Raw genomic sequence first — 27,321 nt, forward strand, 5'->3', positions numbered from 1 at the left:
TCAGAGTCAGAAGCAAGCATGGCATATGCCTCCTCCACTGAATACATTCTCCTGGATGACTGGGAGGACATTTGGGAGGACATTTGGGAGGACATTTGGGATGCCATTTTTATTTTTGTGTTACTGGTAGTGAAATGTTTCAACACGTGTATAGTGTAGGGGGGGGTACAAACTTTATTTCAATCCGGGGGGTATGTAGTGTGTAGTGTGTATGTGGTGCAGAAAAAAAAAAATACTTTATACCAATAAAAAAAAAAAAAATGAAGGGGTTAAAAATAAAAAATTTAAGGGGTTAAAAAAAAAAAAAAAGGTCCTGCGCCAAAAATTGAGCACAGATGTTGGTCAGTAACGTCTGTCACTGAACAGCGCTCAAAGGCAACAGGAATTTGATCAAAAAAAAAAAAAAAAATAGATCAACCCTGTGCCGAAAAAGATGATCAGTGATGTACGTCACTGATCAGCGCACAGCGGCCACAGGACACCCACAAAATCACAGTGTGTGTAAAAAAAAAATTAAAAAAAGACCCCACAGCACACACACAAAAAAAAAAGGTGATCAGTGATGCGACACTGATTACCAGTGAGGTGCAGCAGGTGCACAACCTTTGGTGCAACTGACAGGTATATATAAAAAAAAAAAAACCTCTGTACCCCCAAAAAAGTTGCTGATCACCTCAGATATAGTGATCAGCACAAAAGGCGGGGGCAGCAGACACAAAATTTAGCACTCTCTATCACTCTCTGTCACTATCTCTCTCTATCTCTCTATCTCTCACTATCTATCACTCTATGACACTGCAGCAGCAGCACTGACAGGTATATCTATATATAAAAAAAAACCTGCGCCCCCAAAAAGTTGCTGATCAGTTAATTTATACTGATCAGCACAAAAGGAGGGGGCAGCAGTCAGTTATATAAAAAATATATAGCACAATCTGTCACTATCTCTCTCTATCTCTCTCTCTCTATCTCTCTCTATCTCTCTATAACTATCACACTGCAGCAGCACAAAATATAGCACTCTGTCACTAGGCCTCTCTATCTATCTCTCTCTCTCTATCTCTCTCTCTATCTATAACTATATCACACTGCAGCAGCACAAAATATAGCACTCTCTGACACTATCTCTCTCTCTATCTCTCTCTATCTCTCTCTATCTCTCTCTATCTCTCTCTATCTCTCTATCTAGCTAGTACACTGCAGCAGCACAATTTCACAGGAAGGCACAAGTAGCAACAGGATCCAGGAAGCAGTGATGAAGCAGCGATCAGGTAAGTATGGAGCAAGTATGGAGCAAGGTTCTGGTCAGTATGGCGGCAGGGGGGTACGGTGACCGCACTGCACGCTATTCCAGACCGGAATGGCGTCTGCAGTGCAGTCACCGTTAGTTTAAATCCCCCTCCTTGGCTGTGATTGGTCCGTCGGTCCGACGAACCAATCACGGCCTTTGGGGGCGGGCGGGGTGAGGTGGGGTGACACCAGTGTCACCCTTACACCCCGCGGTGATTGGTGCTGTACTTTACAGCACCAATCACCTCTGATCCCGTGTCACCGGCGAACGTTATTCGCCGGTGACACAGGAAAACGCTGTGAATGGCTGTTCACACTGAACAGCCAATCACAGCGATCGCCGACGGGGGGGCGGCATCGCAGCCCCCCCTGGGCATGCACGGACATGTCTGCTGTCAGGGACAGCAGACATGTTGAAACTGTCACCGCGTCTATAGACGCGGTGACAGTTTAAATCCATGACGTACATTTACGCCATGTGTCGGGAAGTGCTTCCCGACCATGACGTAAATGTACGTCAAATGTCGGGAAGGGGTTAAGTTACAGGGAGGGGAACTAATTAAGGGAAGGATAGAACTAAGATGATGGAGAGAAGCATTGTAGGGAGAAAATAGTTTTATTAGATGGATGAGAGTTGGGGTATTGGATCAGCAGGTACTTGGCAGCAGGGACGCAGATAGGGAGGGGGTAATTATACATTTCCCACCAGTGCTCAGGCCTGCCCAATGTTTGGCTTATTGCATATTTGAATGATTAGCACAAAACAGCACTCCAGGCACAGGGACAGGAGTATATACTGAAATGTATAGTGTCAAACTTTCATAGCAGTCTATAGTCACTTAGCCACTGGGGTGTTTTGCTGATTAAATATAAAGCACTGTGCAAAAGTTTTAGGCAGATGTGGAAAAATGCTGCAAAGTAAAAAGAATGCTTAAAACAAAAATAGATGTGTTAATAGTTTATTCTTATCAAAATGCAAAGTGAATCAACAGAAGAGAAATGTAAATCAAATCAATATTTGGTGTGACCACCCTTTGCCTTTTGCAAGAAGAGGGAGAGCTGCATAATGAGAAATGAAGATAATGGGCCTTATTTTGGTTCATTCTTTCTGACAAAATCCTTCTTAGATGGGCAAAACCATGTGCACTGCAGGTGGGGCAGGTGTTACTTGTGCAGAGAGAATTAGAATTGGGTGGGGTTTTACTTCAAAGTGAGATCTATATTGCAGTGTAAAAATAAAGCAGTCAGTATTTTCACTGCACAGAAACAAAATTACTCACCCAAATCTAATTCTCTCTGCACATGTTACATCTGCCCCCCCTGCAGTGCATATGGTTTTGTCCATCTAAGAAGGATTTTGTCAGAAAGAATGAACCAAAATAAGGCCCACAGTGATGTAAGAATGTACATAGGAAGGCGCTTTGAAATCTCTGGTACAGTATATGATTGATTGCAGATCAGGGCCAGCGCCACCACTAGGCAGCTTTAGGCATTAGGTGTCAATTGAGAGCAGCCCCCCCCCCCCCCCCTGTTGGAGCCAGGTGAATGGCGCCTCGCACAAACCCCACCTCCCCCAGACTTGGCAGTGGCCGCATCAAGCTCCCACCCCCCTGACTCGGCGATGGCCTCTTCACCCCCTCCCCTGTACTCGGCGGCAGTGGCCACATCACCCCCCCCCCCGGCCCTGAATGTGATGATGTGATGCATGTAATAATGTGATGTATTTGGTATCATTTCTTTAGTGAAGTAACTTTTGTTAAGATTTTGGGGGGTATTCAATCTTGTTCACTATTTCCGCCGGGGGAAGTAGCGGCTGCCGCTTATTGAATGCTACCATTTCTGACAGCATTGAGGGCAGATTCCGACAACACAGACCCAACTTTAAAACAAGTTGGATCTGTTTTGTCGGAAATGGCCGTGGATTGCCTAATTCACAGCCGCTTTTCGAAAATCTGCTGCCGACACGCCCACTTTCCAACACTCGACAGCCGGAACATTGAATTCCAGCTGTCGAGTTTCACTCAAGCCTGGCGAAAAAAGGCCCGGGATTTCAACTATTGGGATGTTCTGACAGTTGGAATCCATGATTGATACCGCCTTTATTTCTTATCTTTAGTCTTTCTTCCCCACATCTGACCTAAGCTCCTCACACTTCTGGTGATTTTGTCAGGTTGTTTGGCTACTTTTAACTTCACTTTTGTTAACTTATCTGTAATAGATGTAAGATATAGCAAGCAGTTGTTAGAAAGGCAGAACTGTGTACATTCTGTATCGTTTTTATAGGTGGAGGTTGATCTCACCCCAATAGGAACAGAGCTTCCTGCACAAGCCATACATGGGACTTATCTCCGTCACTGGCCTTCAATTCTTTCTTATGGCCTCTCTCGTATGAAGCGGACACACATCCACCTTTCCCCGCAGCTTCCAGGAGAAGGTGTTATTAGTGGTGGGTATTGTCAGCATGTGATTAGAATATGCAAACTTTTTGGGGCTCATTCACATAATTTGAATTGAACCGAACGGTTTCAATATGCTTATCCATTGCATAAATATATATAAAATACGTGTGTGAGATTCTGTACACACAGACAGGGACTCTAATTTGTTGGTACTCTTTTAAGAAAAATCAAGAAACCAAGTTTTTTGCTGGAATAACTTAAAACCCAGTCATCTCTCACCAGAAGTCCATGTTTACTGTCTATCCCATCCGTGGTAATCAGTCTGTCTTCCACCTCCCCTTTAACCCCTTCACGACATATGACGTATATATACGTCATATGTCGGTTGCGGGGGAATCAAGCCAGCTCACGGAGTGAGCTGGCTTGAAAGAGAGCAGGTAATGGCTGTATATTACAGCCAGGTCCCTGCTCTCACGGCCTGGGACCCCCCTTTCCCCATTTCCCAAATAAAAATAAATAAAAAATAAAAAAAATAAACATATTTGGTATCGCCGCGTTCCTAAAAGTCCGATCTATTAAAATATAACATTAGTTATCCCGCACGGTTAAAGGCGTAAACGGAATATAATCCCCAACGCCAAAACTACGTTTTTTGGTCGCATCGCCTACCCCAAAAAAAATAGCTAAAAGAGATCAGAAAGTCGCCCATATCCCATAATGGTATTAATTAAAAAGTACACTTCAGCCCGCAAAAAATGAGCCCTCACCCAGGTCCGTAGGTGGAAAAATAAAAAAGTTATAAGCCGCAGAACATGGCGACGCGACGCAAATTCGAAAAACCGTAACATTCTATTTTTTTTTTTAGTCGTAAAACGTAACGAAAACTATATAAGTTTGGTATCACCGGAATCGTAACGACCCATAGAATAAAGATAACCCATCATTTTAAACGAACTATGAACTCCAAAAAAAACGTAACCAGCGCAAAATTGTGGAATTGCGTTTTTTTTTCTTTTTACCCCACATTGAATTATTTCCTGATTCCCCAGAATATTATACGGTATAGTAAATGGTACCATTAAAAAGTACAACTTGTCCCGCAAAAAAAAAGCCCTCATGTGTCTATATAGCCGGAAAATTAAAAAAGTTACGCTTATTTGAACGCAAGGAGGAAAAAAAAAAAAATTACCTTAAAAGGCAATGTCGTGAAGGGGTTAAGCTTTCACAAGCAGTGCCCTCTCACCTGCTTTTCCTTTTTTCATCTAGACCAGGCATGTCCAACGTTGGCCCTCCAGATGTTTTGAAACTACACATCCCAACATGCTTTGCAATAGTTTTAGCATTCTCTATTAGCAAAACTGTGGCAAAGCATGCTGGGATGTGTAGTTTCACAACATCTGGAGGGCCAACGTTGGACATGCCTGATCTAGACTATCTTCTACTTCATATTCCCTATAACGGTGCTAATACCTCAGTTTCTACCGCCATGTTGCTTTTCTCAGTGTCATGTCCTCTGATGCAGCAATATTTAAATACCATGTCTTACATTGCAAATAAGAACCTCTTGGCCAATCTAGACTGCCCTATTCTATTTATTTGTTTTTGGCAACTTCAAATATATTTGTTTTTTAGGTCTTTGTAAAGGGGTGTACACATAGGCCGACCCAGCAGCTGTCAATACAGATTTGATAACACCGGCTACCGGGACCCACAGGGTTGCCGGCCTCACCCGGGAGGGAGGGATGTCAGAAAGATGATGCGTGGGGGGAGGGAAGGGGGATGCTCAACATTGAAATGTTTTTGATCTTGCAATTCTAAGCAGATATACTGTAGGCTTGCCTTGCCTGATCGAATCTGCATAAAATGCAGCTAACACTGTACGATTCAATGTCATTTTCAATTCAATTTGGACTATATAAAAATTGACACTGAATTTAACCATGTGTACACAGCATAAGGATATCCTTATGTCTGTCTTATGCATATTTATATTGCTCTACTGTCTTAGCCTCTACCACCTCTGATGTGAGGCTATTTCCCTTATCCACTATCCTTTCTGTGAAATTTTCACCACATTTCCCCTGAAATCACCCTCCAGTGTCAGCGCCTGTCCACGTGTTCTAATACTTCTCTTCCTTTGAAGAATGTTTCCCTCCTGGACCCTGATATATGTAAACGTTTCTTTCATGTCCCCCCTTTCCCTTCTCTGCTCTGCTTTAGTCTTTCTGGTAAGTTTGTGATGTAGGCCATGCACCATTTTAGTGGCCCTTCTTTGTACAGTCTCTAATGTATTTCTATCCTCCTGAAGATGCAGTATGGCCTCCAGAACTGGACACAGTAATCTAGATGAGTCCATAACAATATTCTATACAACGACATTATTACTTCGTTTTTTCCTGTTACTGATTCCTCTACCAGTGCATCTCAGCACCGGGAATGTCCCCACACGCATGCTAATAGATGTTTTGCATAAACATCCATTTGAAGCTTGCATGCGGGGAGGAAATCATTTGATGGTCGACGACCATTGAATGATTTCTACAGTGCACTCTCTGGTGTCTCAGATCTGCGGGCTCCCTGTACGGGGAGAGGGCGGGCAGCTAACATCCACTGACGTCAGCTGCCCCCTCCCCGCACCCGTTTCATCGGCATATTTACATGGGAATGCCCATGAAATGCTGAGCGTTCCCATAGGTGACGCCCTGGCCTGCCACCCACGCCCGCACTGTCCCGTATGAACGGATCGGCGACTATGCAAGTCGCTGAGTCTGTTCGCCCAAGGACCCTGCGCATGCACCTACATCAGTGTAGGCAGACTGAAAACATTGCTCCCCGGTGTGAACTATGGGGGAGCGAGTCATTCTGAAAGACCCCCATAGTCCCATGCTTTCCAGATTGTTTAGCAGTCTGTGATGCAACACAGACTGCAAAACAAATTCCTCTGATCACCACCACATTGATCTAATACCAGTCAAACCAGTCAATACGATTTGTTTAGCATGACCTCCCCCAGTAAATAGGTGCAATTTGGGATACTGTAAAATGCTGGCTTTGAGATTATCTGCAATTGTTTCTTGTAATAGGATCCTATTATTTTCACTACTACTGATGTAAGGCTCACTGGTTGGTAATTACCTGCTTCTACCTTGCATCCACTTTTGTGCAGTGGGATGACATAGCGCATAGCAATGGAGCACCCATTCAGGTACACTGGAATTACTGCTGTAGCTCGTGAATTGTTGGATAATTCCGTTAATGTAGTTATCAAGACCCCATTAATCTCTTTTAGTATCATTGGATGTATGTCATCTGGTCCCATTGATTTCTCCACTTTCATCATCATTTAACATTATTAAATAATACCCAAAAACTGCACAATTTGATTACTAAAAAAAATTGCACCTTTTACTGAAAAAATCGCATATTCCCATTACTAAAAAATCACCAGAAATCTCAATTGATTGTTCTAAAAAAAATCACACCCTATTACCAGGAATATAATTGGTATTACAGATCAGTGAGAGAAATTCTATTAATGGTAAAACAAATATCAGTCTTTAGTGGTTACAGGCTTTGTAATAGTATGCTATTAATTAATGGCCAATATGTCTCTCTACAGGAATGCGCAGGGACTGTGAAGTAGCCATATATATAGACCTTCCAAAGGCTATGGCAGGTATGTCTGCGTGTTCTCCCTAATTCCTATACAAGCACTGTTTCATGTTAGCCATGACTTCATTTAAGTGACCCCCAGTGTTGAAACAAGTACCTGCTGAAGTTAAACCCCCAAAGGCGAGCATTTACATGGTCCGTTCTCAAGGGGACCCCATGCATGCGCAGTCTTTCGATAATAGTCAGCACTGCAAATACTTACTCCACACACCACACTACATGCACAGGAAATGAATGATACGTGTATTTGCAGAAGGTTGAAGATAGGAAATGATGTGTCCATAATCATTATGCACAGCAGCAAGTCACTACATGTATCATGCACATTTCCACATTAATCACAATGTTTCATGGTTTTCAGCTGATAGTGGATCATGTACTAGATCACCATGGTTTGGACTTCTAACCTGAAGGCAGGCAGTCCCTGGTTTTCACCACAAGATGGGATGACCTTAGCTGCAAGGGGCCACAGCTTGTGACACTACAACTTAGTGCAGTCGCAGCACAGCATGATAGGAGATAGAAAGATGTTACACTAGTCAAATGAAACTGTGATGCAAGAGGGTGTGGTATAGGGTATCGACAGTCGGGATCCCGACAGTCATTAGCCCGACTCCCCGGACTCAGACAGCATGACGAGCACAACAAAGCCTCTTGCAGGCTTGCTGCGCTCGCCACCTATTGTATTCTCCCTCTATGGGGGTCGTGGACCCCCAAGAGGGAGAATAGGCGGTGGCCATCAGGAACCCATCTGTCGGAGTTTTGACAGTCGGGATCCCGACGTCGGGTAAATGACTGTCGGAATCCCAACTGTCGGGACCTCGTCCGGCACTCATGCAAGAGGCACTAGATAAATACACTGTACAGAAGGAACTTGTGCAGTGTAGTTTAAAGGCCCCTATACACTAATCCGAGGTATTGCATGCAACCTCGGCAACTGCCGGCTGGACTCCATATGACATATGGTATGTGACCCCCAGCCAGTGTTGCTGAATCCGACAAACTTACGTGCAATGCTTTAGATCTCTGGATTTGAGTTGGACGCATATGATTTGGGCACTTTTCACTAAATTTCTCGGCGCGATATTGTATAAGTGTATGGACAGCTTAATATAGCGAAAAGGAGACTGTTGTGCACCAAGGTGTGAGGACTGAACTGGAGGCACTACTGTACTGATTGGAGCAGCGTGGTGTACAGTACTGGTATCAAGGTCAGCGGAGCTAGTCTGCCATGAGACTGTAAACCACAAGAGATTGAAGAAGTTCTGGCAATAATTTCCAACATCTGCAGATTTAAATAGGGTTCATAATTCTAGGTATTCTTGTCACATGACTTGCATATGGCTGGGGCACCATTGGAAGAGACTCCAAGATGGCAGCCCATATGTGACAATCTTTATACAGGATCTTTGTGCAGAGGAGATCAACCTGGATTTCCATGGGAGAAGACTCTGGAACAAAGGCCACACATCAGACCTGGTAAGCAGCACTCACAGTCTGGAAAGTGACACAGTAGTACAGAGTTCACAATGAAAATAGTTTTATCATCAGTTTAAGTAATCGTATCAATTCAAATATCTGTCTGTATAAATTTTCATAAATTCTAGTTTGTGCATAATTCCTGTATTAAAGAAGTGGTATGTACACATGAGGTGGTGCAGGTGGGGTGAATATAGGGAATCATCAGGTCAATCCTGTACCTCAAGTGCGCCGTGTGATTTGTCTGTACTGGACTCTCCTAGCTGAATCTCACGCCCACTCGGGTTTTTTTGTTTTTGTTGGTGTCACTGGGGGTAATATTACATCCTAGGAGCTTGTACTGACACGACTAGTAAGTCATATTGTTCATACCCCTCTCGCTCAATTTACCATCTCGTATGTAAAGTATGTGAATACTGCTCTGTACCTGACATGTACCCCATTTTCCATTACTTTGTCCCCTATACCCCCTCTTCTTTATTTTTGCTATTTTCACAGCTTATTTTGTGTAATGTTGAAAAATTCAATAAAAACTAATAAAAAAAAAAAAAAAGTGGTATGTCAATGATCATTGATTTTAGATAAGGTCTATATATATTATATATCTGTAGACCGGCACTAATAAATTTTTTTAGAAAGCAGTCTGAGAGAGATATATGTTGGGTGCTGCCACCGTACTACCAGAGATTGCAAAGTTAATGGTCAAGCAATACCAGGACCTGTACATCTCAGGTATATGGGGCCAAATGTAATAGGGTGAGAGTTTCAGAAAGTGAGAGATTTTGGGAGAGTTTTCCCCTTTGTTTAAAGCAGCAATCAATTACACTGCAAAACCAGGTTGATTTTGCCATGTAGTTGATTGCTGCTTTAAACAACATGGGAAAACTCTCTCCCTATTACATTTGGCCCCTGGTGTCTGCAGTACATGATGCTGTGTTTATCCCATATTATCCCATAGATCCTAACTGCAAGACAGAGGCTAAAGACCTCATTTTATTCCATTTACTTAAAAGGAGCGGTACTTATGTAGTATCTGGGCTGCCGATTTTTTGATTGTATGCCTTAAGTTAAGGCATACAATCAGATACGATGCGATGCGATGCGATGACCCGATTTTTCCATAGGATTCAATGTTAAAATGGACTGAGTCCATTTTAACATGGAATTCAATGGGAAAAAGGGGTCCTTTTCATACCCCTACTATCCAAGTGGGCATGGAGTTGGATATAAACCTGTGGCGAGCGTAGCGAGCCACCGAGCCCGAAGCGTGGCGAGCGAAGCGAGCCCCGCGAGGGGACGGTATTCTGTGTCCCCTCGCGGGGCTCGCTACGCTCGCCACGCTTCGGGCTCGGTGGCTCGCTACGCTCGCCACAGGTTTATATCCAACTCCATGCCCACTTGGATAGTAGGGGTATGAAAAGGACCCCTTTTTCCCATTGAATTCCATGTTAAAATGGACTCAGTCCATTTTAACATTGAATCCTATGGAAAAATCGGGTCCATCGCATCGCATCGCATCGCATGCGATTTGGTCGGGTGCGATGCGATGCGATGGACCCGATTTCAAAATCGGCAGCCCAGTTACTACATAAGTACCAAAGGAGCTGGTTACATTATATTACTTGTTTTTTTAACCCTGCCACTGATATACAATCACACAAGGTCTTAGCTACTGTGGCATGTACACAATTGGATAAGGCTATATTTCATTATATTATTAGGAGGCTCCCTTTTTATAATGGTATTTCCTGTAGACATGGCACTGTAACCACTTACCGTTCTAAGCCATTATATTACAGAGTTGGTATTGAGATGTGCGTGTGTGTGCATCTACAATTGTTGGTGCACTGCGTATGTGCAGGACCCGATCTGCACATCCTGCTCTTTAGCACACAGTAACCCGTAAGTGAAGCTGTGACTATTTGGGGGTAGGGCTTGCTGAGACCGGGGTCTGTGTTGACATGATTACAATGCTATACATTGCTTTAATACTGTGTTGACATTTAAATACAATGCTTTACATTGCACAAAGAAGATTTCACCATACTGAGTGTGGCATCAAGAAATCCCCCTTTTAATACTAAATGTCGGTGACACACAGCCACCATGTATCCATAACAACTGGTTACTTTCTCTCTCCTTGTCAATTAAATATGAATTTTTGTATATATATATATATATATATATATATATATATATATATATATATATATATATATATATATATATATATATATATATATATATATATATATATATATATATATATATATATATATATAGTCCATGAATCAAGTGCAAAAACCAAGGTGTCCACAAATGATGGGACCGGCACATCCATATAGTAAATAATCAAGTATTTAATAAAGCAGGCAAATCATACTCATCTACAGGCAGTAGCAGCTAAGTAACCACGGGTATATTTCATCTCAGTGGTAGCCATAAACGTGAAGCATAGTAGCCATACATGTACCCTGAGGGTACATGGTACATGTATGGCTACTATGCTTCACGTTTATGGCTACCACTGAGATGAAATATACCCGTGGTTACTTAGCTGCTACTGCCTGTAGATGAGTATGATTTGCCTGCTTTATTAAATACTTGATTATTTACTATATGGATGTGCCGGTCCCATCATTTGTGGACACCTTGGTTTTTGCACTTGATTCATGGACTGCATAATTCTCTGACCGTGCACTCACTCTTGCATTGATTGGTGTGCATTTTCAACAAGCAACATTATATATATATATATATATATATATATATATATATATATATATATATATACAAAATAATGATGATGTAAAAATGTATGAATACTGTATATATCTTAGCATAACTGTATCAAACAGTCAGCAATCTGAAAAGGCTGCCCATTCTAGCAGGCTACACAATTTTCTGTTTAGCCAATAAAGGGGTGTTAGAAATGATAAGTTCTATTAATTTTTATAAAATAGTCTTTTGTATGTATCCATCACATTGCATATGCACGCAGTTCATACGCACTCAAGGATTTTCTTTTGTTTTGCACTGATATTGATTCCATATTTCCTTTTAAGAAGATGTTGACAAAAGGGACAAATACAGTTTTGTAAATAATATTTGTTTGTTAACATGCAAATTCCACACAGATCGTGCCCTGTGCTGAATGTAATTCATGGAACCAGTGTTGTGCACAAGCAATGTTGAACATTGTGCAACCATGCCAACCCTCTTAAGGGGCATACACACGGTCCGATCCCGGCGGCGGTGATACCGATTCGATATCTACAGCCGGAATTGAACAGGAGAGAGGGAGGACGGTGGGATGCTGCACAGAACAGTATTACTCTGCCTTTGATCTTCCAGATCAAAGTAGACCTAGAAGCAAAATCGAATTCAAAAAGTGTCCAAACTGAACCGTGTGTACGTCCCTTTAATTGAAAGGGTGTCTGTGCAGAAAACAATCTTGATTCTATGAGTATTAAATCAGTGGGATAATCTCAGAGCAAGCTGTTCACTAATGCAGTCCTTTGCAGATACTTATTATATATATATTTTTATTTTTAGATGAAATCCCATTCTTCTGGTCTTCTAACCATGTCCTCCTCACACCTGGGAATGCCGATGGTGTCCTTCTCCCTAAATATTTCCTGCAAGCTCTGCAGCTCAGACCTCAAAGTAAGTCTCTGGAAATTCATGTTTGCTTAATGTCCGAATAGCAGGGTCGGATTAAGGGAGGGTCGATAGGGGCAGCGTTACTGGGGTGTCGTATGAAAAGCACTGAAAGTTTGTGGTGTCTTTTATTTATGGACAGGAGTGATAAATGTATACTTTATTTTTATAACCGCCATTCTATAACTTTTATTGATAGGGGCCCCCACAAGTCCGTTGTCCAGGGCCCCCACAGACCTCAATCGCTTTGGATTACTCTACATTTATATCTGTATGAATGTTTCTGAAGCTGTATGTAGACCTGATGTTTGTGGGTCTGCACATGTGCAAAACTAGTCCTGTGTGATTGAGCTCCTAAACACTGCCATCTGCTGGCAGAGAGTGAAACTGCGTATCTTTCTCACGCGCACAAACACAGAAGGTAGCAGACTAGCTTTCGAAGCTTTGGCTTTGAGTAGGCTTACTGGTAGAATTATAACCTTCTTCCTGAAATAGACAGGACATTTCATATTCTAACATCCATAACTATTACCTTTGTAAAGTAATATACTAAAAGTTAAACCATTTAGATCAGGCATGTCCAAACTATGGCCCTCCAGCCAATGGCATGGAACACATAAAGGATGTTCCTCAGATAGTGGCAGAAAATAGAGGTCAGACATAGGTGACACACTGGGCATGCAATACATGTATCTAGTGGACAGCACTAGTGCCATGTTTGTGTCACCCATATTGTTTTGTCTCTATCTTACCTGTTCCTTTTTCTCTTTGCAGGAAGGCTGCTCGCACTGGAATGAAACATGCAAAAAGAATATCTCCCTAAATAAATTATTTTGAACAGATTGCTTTATGTGAATTATGTTCAGTGAGATCAGAGGCACAAGTGACTCACCAGACTTACAGTAAGTCACTTATCACATGTAGCTTTTTCCACTTGATGTGATCTTAGTCAGTAAACATTTGTCCAGTCTGGTCACGCGAAGGAGACACAGAATTGGGCAGATTGGTGACTAGATTACAGGGCCCATAGGGTGCAGAAATACATAACTCCTGAGCCATCAGAGACGCAGAGATGGTTAGGGTATTATAGGTTTATAGCAGATGAGTATCAACAAGAGAGCAGATGGAGAAGTGCTGTAACCAGAATCTGTTTGACTGGGTTACAGGTCCCCTAGGGTAGAGAAATATAACACCTGAATCGTTAGAGACCCACAGCCCTCATAGTCTGTGACCTGTATAGAAGCACTCATCTTACATCCTCATACATGTATATGGTCACACAGCCCTCATAGTCTGTGACCTGTATAGAAGCACTCAGTTTACAGCCCTCATAGTCTGTGACCTGTATAGAAGCACTCATCTTACAGCCCTCATAGTATGTGACCTGTATAGAAGCACTCAGCTTACATCCTCATACATGTATATGGTCACACAGCCCTCATAGTCTGCGACCTGTATAGTAGCGCTCAGGTTACATCCTCATACATGTATATGGCCACACAGCCCTCATAGTCTGTGACCTGTATAGAAGCGCTCAGCTTACATCCTCATACATGTATATGGCCACACAGCCCTCATAGTCTGTGACCTGTATAGAAGCGCTCAGCTTACATCCTCATACATGTATATGGTCACACAGCCCTCATAGTCTGTGACCTGTATAGAAGCACTCAGCTTACAGCCCTCATAGTCTGTGACCTGTATAGACGCACTCAGCTTACATCCTCATCCATGTATATGGTCACACAGCCCTCATAGTCTGTGACCTGTATAGAAGCACTCAGCTTACATCCTCATACATGTATATGGTCACACAGCCCCCATAGTCTGTGACCTGTATAGAAGCACTCAGCTTACATCCTCATACATGTATATGGTCACACAGCCCTCATAGTCTGTGACCTGTATAGAAGCACTCAGCTTACACCCTCATACATGTATATGGTCACACAGCCCTCATAGTCTGTGACCTGTATAGAAGCACTCAGTTTACAGCCCTCATAGTCTGTGACCTGTATAGACGCACTCCGCTTACATCCTCATCCATGTATATGGTCACACAGCCCTCATAGTCTGTGACCTGTATAGAAGCACTCTGCTTGCATCCTCATACATGTATATGGTCACACAGCCCTCATAGTCTGTGACCTGTATAGAAGCACTCAGCTTACATCCTCATACATGTATATGGTCACACAGCCCTCATAGTCTGTGACCTGTATAGAAGCACTCTGCTTACATCCTCATACATGTATATGGTCACACAGCCCCCATAGTCTGTGACCTGTATAGAAGCACTCAGCTTACATCCTCATACATGTATATGGTCACACAGCGCCCATAGTCTGTGACCTGTATAGAAGCACTCAGCTTACATCCTCATACATGTATATGGTCACACAGCCCTCATAGTCTGTGACCTGTATAGAAGCACTCAGCTTACATCCTCATACATGTATATGGTCACACAGCCCTCATAGTCTGTGACCTGTATAGAAGTACTCAGTTTACAGCCCTCATAGTCTGTGACCTGTATAGACGCACTCCGCTTACATCCTCATCCATGTATATGGTCACACAGTCCTCGTAGTCTGTGACCTGTATAGAACCGTTAAGCTTACATCCTCATACTTGTATATGGTCACACATCCCTCATAGTCTGTGACCTGTATAGAACCGCTAAGCTTACATCCTCATACATGTATATGGTCACACATCCCTCATAGTCTGTGACCTGTATAGAAGAACTCAGCTTACATCCTCATACATGTATATGGTCACACAGCCCTCATAGTCTGAGTCTTGTATAGAATCACTAGCTTAAATACATATAATAGTCACTTTAGGTATCCATATAAACTACAGGAAATGCTTTTCCTCTGTAACATGACCACCGTGAGTATTATGTATGTAGGGCTTACAGATCTATGGGCAACGGGCTTCCAAGCATAACCTTTTATTTATAGGGCATCCGTGCAACCAATGTTGTTTTGGCATTTGAGCCCTGGGTGGCCCAGACTTACTTAGAGGCTTAATATATTAAGGGGAGAGAGATGAGGGCCTATGTAGCATTGTACCTACTAACTTCATATCACACTGCATTTGGAGAACAAATGTAGTTTACATACACTCACTGTGTTCTTATTGTTACTACAACACAATGCTTTTTATCAACCTTGGGTTACCATTAAGAATTGCATATACTAATAAACTGTACAGCAGTTACCAGGGGTAACCGCTAATTAATGATGACATGAAATATGGACTGTGCATTACATGTTTATGGTACATAAGTTACATTCATATAGTGATCGCCTCTAGTGCTGTAGTTATGACATAATCACACACTTTCTTGTAATAGAAAACAAGTCATACGGAGATTGAGTTGTGCTCATATACAGTCACAGTATCCTACAGGTGACATTTAAATAACTGGATTCTATTGTATCTTACAACATTGGCTGTTATGGGAAACACTACATCTTCTCTGTGCCCCAGACTACATACATACTGTATCCCTTGCAGCTCAAATATATTATGCCATGTGGCAGGTGTGTGCAGTATCTGTATTGCAAGTTTATGTTGGGTAACAGCAGTGTGATATCCTCATATGTTCTACCTGGTAGCCATTACCGTTCATTTAAAGGCCCGGCCTAATCCATGTCCAGTAATGCTGAAGGAAATGGGAAGCACATTTTGAACCACTTGTAATAAGGAAACACTGTGCAGTGAGCACACCAGTCAGTGACCATTCTCTAAAGTTGGGAACACACTGCGCAATATATTGGCCATTGGGTCAAAGGTATGATATAGCACAAGCACATGTGTGTACCTCTGATTTGTCTATGATAATCATCATTTACAGACCTATCGTATCAGCACTGTCGATTGGCAAAATATCTACAGTGTATCTAACCGTGTTTACGGGCGACTTGATGCAGGGACCGCCATTGATTAACCTCTCTACTGGGTGGGCATATTTAAATGCCTGCGTCCAATGTTGACGTCAGGCAGATGATTAGTAAGTGTGTATGAATTTACTAATTGTAAGAGTTGTCCGCTGGTGTACCCAGCTCCAATTATACAGTTCGGCATTCCCAGTCATTTCATGTGTCAGTAATATATTGTACACACTGCTGTCTCCCTACAGCCAAGTATATTGCATCCATTGGGCAGGGTATTATCACTGCATGTTGTGAACAAAACCAGGATTTTCAGTTCCAAGGTATCGTGAGAAAATAGTGAAGCGCAGGAAAACATAAGCTGGGGAATTCTGCGTGTGACTAACTACAGTATATAAAATATAAAGTCTGTTTAGGTAAAACGGAAACAAGTGAGCATAGATAATAGATGATTAGAGGGCTTCATGTCCACCAGTCAGTTTATGAAACAACTCTTCATTGAGGCCCTTGGTTCCACCATCCCTAGCTCGTGTAGACATGAAGATGTAGCCTCCTATGTATTCATGGACCACTTTGCAAGGAGCAGAAACGCAGGTGAATGCAACATTTATATTCTCTGTGAACTCAATGGAAACCTGCAATGTAAATTAAGCGTTGTTAAAAGCTAAAATATCATTTTTCCAGCTTCATTTTTAAAGATTGCAGATAAGCTGCATAGAAAGTCTTAGGCCTGCACATATAGTATAACATGCGTCACCAATTGTCTCCTACCTGTCTGATGTCCCAGTTAACGTTCCACTGCTTCATGTTGCTATACATCCAGGTCTTCACCACATCACCAACATTTAGATCAATTCGGATTAAGCGGTTGCCGGCAATACCCAGTATTTCATCCCTTCGGGCACCTTTAAACCTATGGATGTCACATAATGAAAAAAGTGTATGGTGTAAAAATTCAGGGGAATAAAATACATTGGGTAGACTAGACTTTAACCTTATAACACACACAGGGGTAATAAATAACTAAAAGAAATATTAAATTACTGCCCGCAAAAAATTTGTATGCACAAATATGAGCGGATAGACAAGGCATGGGATGATATAGATGCATCAGATTAGATGATGTAAATACTCCAGATGTGAGAGGATAGGCAGGACAGGGGATGATAGAACTGCTCTGGATGAGAAACCATAGACAGGACATGGGATGATATAGGATACACCAGAAATATGGGAAGATAGAAGGACATGGGATGATATAAATACTGCAGATGTGAGAGGATAGGCAGGACATGGGATGATATAAATATACTGGATGTGAGAGGATAGATAGGACATGGGATGATATAAATATACTGGATGTGAGAGGATAGGCAGGACATGGGATGATATAAATATACTGGATGTGAGAGGATGGGCAGGACATGGGATGATATAAATATACTGGATGTGAGAGGATGGGCAGGACATGGGATGATATAAATATACTGGATGTGAGAGGATGGGCAGGACATGGGATGATATAAATATACTGGATGTGAGAGGATGGGCAGGACATGGGATGATATAAATATACTGGATGTGAGAGGATGGGCAGGACATGGGATGATATAAATATACTGGATGTGAGAGGATAGATAGGACATGGGATGATATAAATATACTGGATGTGAGAGGATGGGCAGGACATGGGATGATATAAATACACTGGATGTGAGAGGATGGGCAGGACATGGCATGATATATATATATATATATATATATATATATATATATATATATACTGGATGTGAGAGGATAGGCAGGACATGGGATGATATAAATATACTGGATGTGAGAGGATGGGCAGGACATGGGATGATATAAATATACTGGATGTGAGAGGATGGGCAGGACATGGGATGATATAAATATACTGGATGTGAGAGGATGGGCAGGACATGGGATGATATAAATATACTGGATGTGAGAGGATAGGCAGGACATGGGATGATATAAATATACTGGATGTGAGAGGATAGGCAGGACATGGGATGATATAGGATACACTGGATGTGAGAGGATAGGCAGGACATGGGATGATATAAATATACTGGATGTGAGAGGATAGGCAGGACATGGGATGATATAAATATACTGGATGTGAGAGGATGGGCAGGACATGGGATGATATAAATATACTGGATGTGAGAGGATAGGCAGGACATGGGATGATATAAATATACTGGATGTGAGAGGATAGGCAGGACATGGGATTATATAAATATACTGGATGTGAGAGGATAGGCAGGACATGGGATGATACTGTATATATATACTGGATGTGAGAGGATGGGCAGGACATGGGATGATATAAATATACTGCATGTGAGAGGATGGGCAGGACATGGGATGATATACATATACTGGATGTGAGAGGATGCACAGGACATGGGATGATATAAATATACTGGATGTGAGAGGATAGGCAGGACATGGGATGATATAAATATACTGGATGTGAGAGGATGGGCAGGACATGGGATGATATAAATATACTGGATGTGAGAGGATAGGCAGGACATGGGATGATATACATATATTGGATGTGAGAGGATGGGCAGGACATGGGATGATATAAATACACTGGATGTGAGAGGATTGGCAGGACATGGGATGATATATATATACTGGATGTGAGAGAATAGGCAGGACATGGGATGATATAGGATACACTGGATGTGAGAGGATAGGCAGGACATGGGATGATATAAATATACTGGATGTGAGAGGATAGGCAGGACATGGGATGATATAAATATACTGGATGTGAGAGGATGGGCAGGACATGGGATGATATAAATATACTGGATGTGAGAGGATAGGCAGGACATGGGATGATATAAATATACTGGATGTGAGAGGATAGGCAGGACATGGGATTATATAAATATACTGGATGTGAGAGGATAGGCAGGACATGGGATGATACTGTATATATATACTGGATGTGAGAGGATGGGCAGGACATGGGATGATATAAATATACTGCATGTGAGAGGATGGGCAGGACATGGGATGATATACATATACTGGATGTGAGAGGATGCACAGGACATGGATGATATAAATATACTGGATGTGAGAGGATAGGCAGGACATGGGATGATATAAATATACTGGATGTGAGAGGATGGGCAGGACATGGGATGATATAAATATACTGGATGTGAGAGGATGGGCAGGACATGGGATGATATAAATACACTGGATGTGAGAGGATTGGCAGGACATGGGATGATACAGTATATATATACTGGATGTGAGAGAATAGGCAGGACATGGGATGATATAGGATACACTGGATGTGAGAGGATAGGCAGGACATGGGATGATATAAATATACTGGATGTGGGAGGATAGGCAGGACATGGGATGATATAAATATACTGGATGTGAGAGGATGGGCAGGACATGGGATGATATAAATATACTGGATGTGAGAGGATAGGCAGGACATGGGATGATATAAATATACTGGATGTGAGAGGATAGGCAGGACATGGGATTATATAAATATACTGGATGTGAGAGGATAGGCAGGACATGGGATTATATAAATATACTGCATGTGAGAGGATAGGCAGGACATGGGATGATACTGTATATATATACTGGATGTGAGAGGATGGGCAGGACATGGGATGATATAAATATACTGCATGTGAGAGGATGGGCAGGACATGGGATGATATACATATACTGGATGTGAGAGGATGCACAGGACATGGGATGATATAAATATACTGGATGTGAGAGGATAGGCAGGACATGGGATGATATAAATATACTGCATGTGAGAGGATGGGCAGGACATGGGATGATATAAATATACTGGATGTGAGAGGATGGGCAGGACATGGGATGATATAAATATACTGGATGTGAGAGGATGGGCAGGACATGGGATGATATAAATATACTGGATGTGAGAGGATAGGCAGGACATGGGATGATATACATATATTGGATGTGAGAGGATGCGCAGGACATGGGATGATATAAATATACTGGATGTGAGAGGATAGGCAGGACATGGGATGATATATATATATATATATATATATATATATATATATATATATATATATATACTGGATGTGAGAGGATGGGCAGGACATGGGATGATATAAATACACTGGATGTGAGAGGATCAGTAGGACATGGGATGATATAAATACTCCAGATATGAGAGGATAGTCAGGACATGGGATGATATAAATACAGTACACTGGATGTGAGAGGATCGGCAGGACATGGGATGATATAAATATACTGCATGTGAGAGGATGGGCAGGACATGGGATGATATAAATACACTGGATGTGAGAGGATGGGCAGGACATGGGATGATACTGTATATATATACTTGATGTGAGAGGATGGGCAGGACATGGGATGATATAAATATACTGCATGTGAGAGGATCGGCAGGACATGGGATGATATAAATATACTGGATGTGAGAGGATCGGCAGGACATGGGATGATATAAATATACTGCATGTGAGAGGATGGGCAGGACATGGGATTATATAAATATACTGGATGTGAGAGGATAGGCAGGACATGGGATTATATAAATATACTGCATGTGAGAGGATAGGCAGGACATGGGATTATATAAATATACTGCATGTGAGAGGATGGGCAGGACATGGGATGATACTGTATATATATACTGGATGTGAGAGGATGGGCAGGACATGGGATGATATAAATATACTGCATGTGAGAGGATAGGCAGGACATGGGATGATATAAATATACTGGATGTGAGAGGATGGGCAGGACATGGGATGATATAAATACACTGGATGTGAGAGGATGGGCAGGACATGGGATGATATAAATACTCCAGATATGAGAGGATAGTTAGGATATGGGATTATATAAATACACTGGATGTGAGAGGATCGGCAGGACATGGGATGATATAAATATACTGGATGTGAGAGGATGGGCAGGACATGGGATGATATAAATACACTGGATGTGAGAGGATGGGCAGGACATGGGATGATATAAATATACTGGATGTGAGAGGATAGGCAGGACATGGGATGATATACATATATTGGATGTGAGAGGATGGGCAGGACATGGGATGATATATATATACTGGATGTGAGAGGATGGGCAGGACATGGGATGATATAAATATACTGGATGTGAGAGGATGGGCAGGACATGGGATGATATAAATATACTGGATGTGAGAGGATGGGCAGGACATGGGATGATATAAATATACTGGATGTGAGAGGATGGGCAGGACATGGGATGATATAAATATACTGGATGTGAGAGGATAGGCAGGACATGGGATTATATAAATATACTGCATGTGAGAGGATGGGCAGGACATGGGATGATATACATATACTGGATGTGAGAGGATAGGCAGGACATGGGATGATATAAATATACTGGATGTGATAGGATAGGCAGGACATGGGATGATATAAATACACTGGAGCTGAGAGGATAGACAGGACAGGGGATGATATAAATATACTGGATGTGAGAGGATGGGCAGGACATGGGATGATATACATATATTGGATGTGAGTGGATGCGCAGGAAATGGGATGATATAAATATACTGGATGTGAGAGGATAGGCAGGACATGGGATGATATAAATATACTGGATGTGAGAGGATAAGCAGGATATGGGATGAAATAAATATACTGGATGTGAGAGGATAGGCAGGACATGGGATGAAATAAATATATTGGATGTGAGAGGATGGGCAGGACATGGGATGATATAAATACTCCAGATATGAGAGGATAGGCAGGACATGGGATGATATAAATATACTGGATGTGAGAGGATGGGCAGGACATGGGATGATATAAATACTCCAGATATGAGAGGATAGGCAGGACATGGGATGATATAAATACACTGTATGTGAGAGGATAAGCAGGATATGGGATGATATACTGTAAATACTCCAGATATGAGAGGATAGGCAGAACATGGGATGATATAAATATATATTGGATGTGAGAGGATAGGCAGGACAATATAAATGCTCTGGGTGAGAAAGGATAGACTGGACACTGACTGATATAGGATACACCAGATATAAGGGAGGATAGACAGGGCATGGGATGCTATAGATAAACTGGATGAGACTGGACAGGCAGGATGATATAGATACACTGGTTGAGATAGCACAGACAGGATATGGGATGATATACAGATGGAGCCCTTTTCATCTAGCCCTTTAATAGGATTACGTGAGTAATATGATTACTCTGCTAATCCCCTACTGTATTGTTCTATGTATTGTATTGCTGCTGAGAACAATAGGATAGCCATGGCTAGCCATGGTGAGCCGCAACCTAAGGAAGATAGTTGAGAGGGGCTCCATCTGTAGATACACCGGTTGAGATTCCGCAGACAGGACATGAGATGATATAGATACACCGATTGAGATAGCACAGACAGGACAGGGGATGATACAGATACACCGGTTGAGATAGCACAGGTAGGACATGTGATGATATAGATACACCGGTTGAGATAGCGGAGATAGGAAATGGGATGATATAAATACACCGGTTGAGATAGCGGAGATAGGAAACGGGATGATATAGATACACCGGTTGAGATAGCACAGACAGGAAACGGGATGATATAGATACACCGGTTGAGATAGCACAGGCAGGACATGGGATGATATAGATACAACGGTTGAGATAGCACAGGTAGGACATGGGATGATACAGATACACCAGTTGAGATAGCACAGACAGGACATGGGATGATACAGATACACCGGTTGAGATAGCACAGGTAGGACATGGGATTATATAGATACACTGGTTGAGATAGCACAGACAGGACATAGGATGATACAGATACACCGGTTGAGATAGCACAGGTAGGACATGGGATGATACAGATACACCGGTTGAGATAGCACAGACAGGACATGGGATGATACAGATACACCGGTTGAGATCGCACAGGTAGGACATGGGATGATATAGGATACATCTGATGTGGGATGAGTGACAATAGACAGGACATGGGATGATACAGAATACACCAGATGTGGGAAAAGAGAGAATAGATAGGCATGAGATGAGAAAATGAAAGAAGACAGGATATGGCATGAGGGGGAATAAGGTTCTGACATGGGAAAGAGAATACAGAGTTGGGTAGTAGATAGGAGAGCGTAGAGGGGAGCATTAGGACATCACCAACCTTACAAGAAAGTATGACACTCCGAAGTCTGGTAGTGATTGCCAGGCATGAATAAAGCGCATTTTGGCTTCTACAAGAGAAATCTGAGCAACATTCTGATAGGCCTCCAGGATACGAGGGGATAACTAGAAAAAAAAACCGCAAACAATATGGATTGTACTGTAGTTGGTTTTTTTTTTATTTATTTTATTTTAAAGAAAATGACACAGAAGTAGATTTGCATATCACCACCTAATCCCCATTTTCTCATATCTCTACCTATCTCCTCACCTGCTTAAGTTTAAGCTTTTTCTGATACCGTGGTGATACCAATGCAAGCATATTAATGGAGTCCGTATCAGAGGCAGAGGTATTCTGATTGGATTTTTGGAGATTCATGAAGGACAGAATACTTTGCACCTCTCCCTCATAAGATGAATCGCCCATAGTACGTCCTTTAGCTGCCAGACGGCATCCAGCCATCCAACGGGAATATTGCTGCTCCTACAACAAATACATACAAGTGGAATATATGATAAGTGATACGTACAATAATACAAATCACTGGCACTTTTGACACTTACATTTTCACAACGAAGGTAAATTTCATTCATCCCTTCTGGGGATGGAACAAGGAGTTTAATGCAAAACTTCTGAGAAGCAACATTGACTTCTGGAGTAACTTCACATCCTGAAATGAAGGAGGAGTAGAAGTCTCACCAGTATAGGATAATTAGAATTCCTATTGTTTAAAGAAATGTTCTTATTGAAAACACATCAAAACATAAAATTTAACCATAGGGCATAGTCAGGGTATAGTATATGGGTAAACAAAATAGATTTACAAGCATGACCTGTATTAACCTCAATTAAGCTTGTGGTTAACCATATAATGGCGCTGTTTCCACCATAGGTTTCTATGACCATACAGGAACATATAGCCAATCAGCAGATCAGCAGTACATGGCACTCCTTGATTGGCTGGTGGGTCTCCTAGTAAGAAAAGTAACATGAAGGCTGGCATTTAGCAAAGGAGGCCTATGGTTATACACATAGGTCATATACATATGTGTGGTCTGGGTACATCACAGGGATTTCTAATTTGGAACAATCTAAAGTGGAATAGGTGTTTTTTTTTTTTTTTTTTTACAGATTACATTGGAAAGATTAATAAATGTACTTAATAAACTTGAATTTTACAGTGTGTGGGGGGTGTTCTGTCTTAAATATTGCTAAGGTACCAGCATTATCCGTGGTTTCTATACTGTACCTAGCGCTCAGCTACCAGGATTATCCATGGTTTCTATGCCTAGCGCTCAGGTACCAGCATTATCCGTGGTTTCTATTCCTAGCGCTCAGGTACCAGCATTATCAGTGGTTTCTATTCCTAGCGCTCAGGTACCAGAATTATCCGTGGTTTCTATTCCTAGCGCTCAGGTACCAGCATTATCCGTGGCTTCTATTCCTAGCGCTCAGGTACCAGCATTATCTGTGGTTTCTATTCCTAGCGCTTAGGTACCAGCATTATCCGTGGTTTCTATTCCTAGCGCTCAGGTACCAGCATTATCCGTGGCTTCTATTCCTAGCGCTCAGGTACCAGCATTATCCGTGGCTTCTATTCCTAGCGCTCAGGTACCAGCATTATCCGTGGCTTCTATTCCTAGCGCTCAGGTACCAGCATTATCCGTGGCTTCTATTCCTAGCGCTCAGGTACCAGCATTATCCGTGGTTTCTATACCTAGCGCTCAGGTACCAGCATTATCTGTGGTTTCTATTCCTAGCGCTCAGGTACCAGCATTATCTGTGGTTTCTATACCTAGCGCTCAGGTACCAGCATTATCCGTGGTTTCTATTCCTAGCGCTCAGGTACCAGCATTATCTGTGGTTTCTATTCCTAGCGCTCAGGTACCAGCATTATCCGTGGTTTCTATTCCTAGCGCTCAGGTACCAGCATTATCCGTGGCTTCTATTCCTAGCGCTCAGGTAACAGCATTATCTGTGGTTTCTATTCCTAGCGCTCAGGTACCAGCATTATCCATGGTTTCTATTCCTAGCGCTCAGGTACCAGCATTATCCATGGTTTGTATTCCTAGTGCTATGGATTCAAGCTCCTCCAATTGAGGTATGGCATTTTGAGTGGCTTGACCCCCAACCATGGCTCGTAACTTGGCGGTCAATCAGAAGAGGCTGTGACGATCCAATCAGGGCCTGCTGCATCATAGCTCTGCCCTCTTCCAATATCTTATAATAGATGCTGGCAAACAGGACAAGTCAGTTCGTCAGCGGAGAGCTCCCGAGGAGGACCAGCAACGGAAGAGTCGGCAGCTGCATCAGAAGACGTGGGAGCAGTGCCAGAAGTGACAGAAGAGTCCCCAGCAGCAGGAGAATACGCAGGAGCGGCAGCCTTGGACCACAACTACTTATTTATAATCCATATTCCCATATGCTAATGGAGCCGATCACACCCCTCTCCCATCTCTGCCCGCTGTCCTGGGTGCGTGCACAGGGTGTGTTCACTGTGGGTGCACACACCCTGTGTATGCACATGCGCAGAAATGCTTATGCCCAGTACAAAAACATTGGTCCCCGTGCGAACACAGCCCTGCTACCAATAAATCAGAATAACCCCCCTAGTGTGAGAATTGTGTCTGTTTCTCCCCTCATTGAGCGCCGGTCTGGTGGACCTTGCACATCTGTGTGAGGTCCCCTAATTTACACCTCAGCATGCGAGTGCTGTATATGTGAAAACTGGGTGACTGAAGCTTCGTGCCGATGATGACCATTCACTCAACCGGTGAACGTCACAGTCTAATTTTGGTTTCATTCTTGCTGGTGTGACTCAAGAACATCTGGTCATCATCTGACACCTGGAGAGTAAGCCTGCCCTCTGAGTGACGGTAGTGGGACAGCAGGGGTCAGTACAGCCTAAGGGCCAATACCCCGTACATACTACATAGGCAGCAATGAAGGTAATCTACTATGTGAGATCAAATGCATCTAATTGTATTGAATTCTTATTCGCGTAGATGAGCCCACACAAGTAATAAATCAAAATATCTGGTGGGAAACCTTTTTAATTGTACTACACTTTAATCTATGCTCTCTAGGCACCAGCATTGGATTCTATTGTACTTCCTTACCTTTCAAAGCCAGCATGATCAGCGGCTCTCCCCTGGACTCCTCTTTACTCTTATAACAGGACACATTGGTTCCCTTCAGCATCACCCAGTTCTGCTTATAGCCTTTAAGAGTCATTTTACGTGGTCTGCAAGTAAATAAGGAATAGTAAATATAATATTAATAAGTAGAACTAATATCCAGTGAAAGTAAGGACAGACGATAGAGTCACCTTAGCACTCGCAGACACTCCTGTAGTTCTGGTTCCACCTCGATCCCTTCCTGGAGGTTAGAGAGTTTGTGCACATAAGAGCTTTATAAAGTGGTATTATAACTAACCTACATAGTCAGTAGCAATATAGACATTACTCTATCAGTAGCAGTAGTACATGGGCCATGTCCGGAAGCCATTGAATGTATGCAGTTTGCCTTGACAACACGGGGAATATATGTACACAATATATATATATATATATATATATATATATATATATATATATATATATATATATAGATATATATAGATATATATAGTTACTGTATATTGATGAGAATGCAAA

General features: G+C 42.2%; 2 protein-coding genes across 6 annotated transcripts in view; one reads left to right on the forward strand and one right to left on the reverse strand.

Moving 5' to 3' along the window:
• The window catches only part of TRPT1 (tRNA phosphotransferase 1), a 44,053-nt gene extending 30,713 nt beyond the window's left edge, over window positions 1-13,340 (forward strand). For all 4 annotated transcript variants that reach the window (XM_083164167.1, XM_083164168.1, XM_083164166.1 and 1 more), the window contains 4 exons: window positions 3,574-3,736; window positions 7,309-7,365; window positions 12,396-12,506; window positions 13,275-13,340. In XM_083164167.1, the coding sequence (XP_083020293.1) occupies window positions 3,574-3,736; window positions 7,309-7,365; window positions 12,396-12,506; window positions 13,275-13,297 (354 nt within the window). In that variant the 3' untranslated portion in view covers window positions 13,298-13,340. The remainder of the gene's footprint in view (window positions 1-3,573; window positions 3,737-7,308; window positions 7,366-12,395; window positions 12,507-13,274) is intronic.
• Window positions 13,341-15,763: 2,423 nt separating this feature from the next.
• The window catches only part of FERMT3 (FERM domain containing kindlin 3), a 40,369-nt gene continuing 28,811 nt past the window's right edge, over window positions 15,764-27,321 (reverse strand). For both annotated transcript variants that reach the window (XM_083164164.1, XM_083164163.1), the window contains exons 9-15: window positions 26,994-27,043; window positions 26,785-26,909; window positions 24,229-24,335; window positions 23,936-24,148; window positions 23,666-23,790; window positions 17,174-17,315; window positions 15,764-17,037 (exon numbers count right to left, since the gene is read on the reverse strand). In XM_083164164.1, coding sequence (XP_083020290.1) covers window positions 16,855-17,037; window positions 17,174-17,315; window positions 23,666-23,790; window positions 23,936-24,148; window positions 24,229-24,335; window positions 26,785-26,909; window positions 26,994-27,043 — 945 coding nt within the window. In that variant the 3' untranslated portion in view covers window positions 15,764-16,854. The remainder of the gene's footprint in view (window positions 17,038-17,173; window positions 17,316-23,665; window positions 23,791-23,935; window positions 24,149-24,228; window positions 24,336-26,784; window positions 26,910-26,993; window positions 27,044-27,321) is intronic.

The sequence above is a fragment of the Crinia signifera genome, chromosome 11, assembly GCF_055691185.1.
Source record: "Crinia signifera chromosome 11, ASM5569118v1, whole genome shotgun sequence".
In the NCBI taxonomy this organism is placed as follows: domain Eukaryota; kingdom Metazoa; phylum Chordata; class Amphibia; order Anura; family Myobatrachidae; genus Crinia; species Crinia signifera.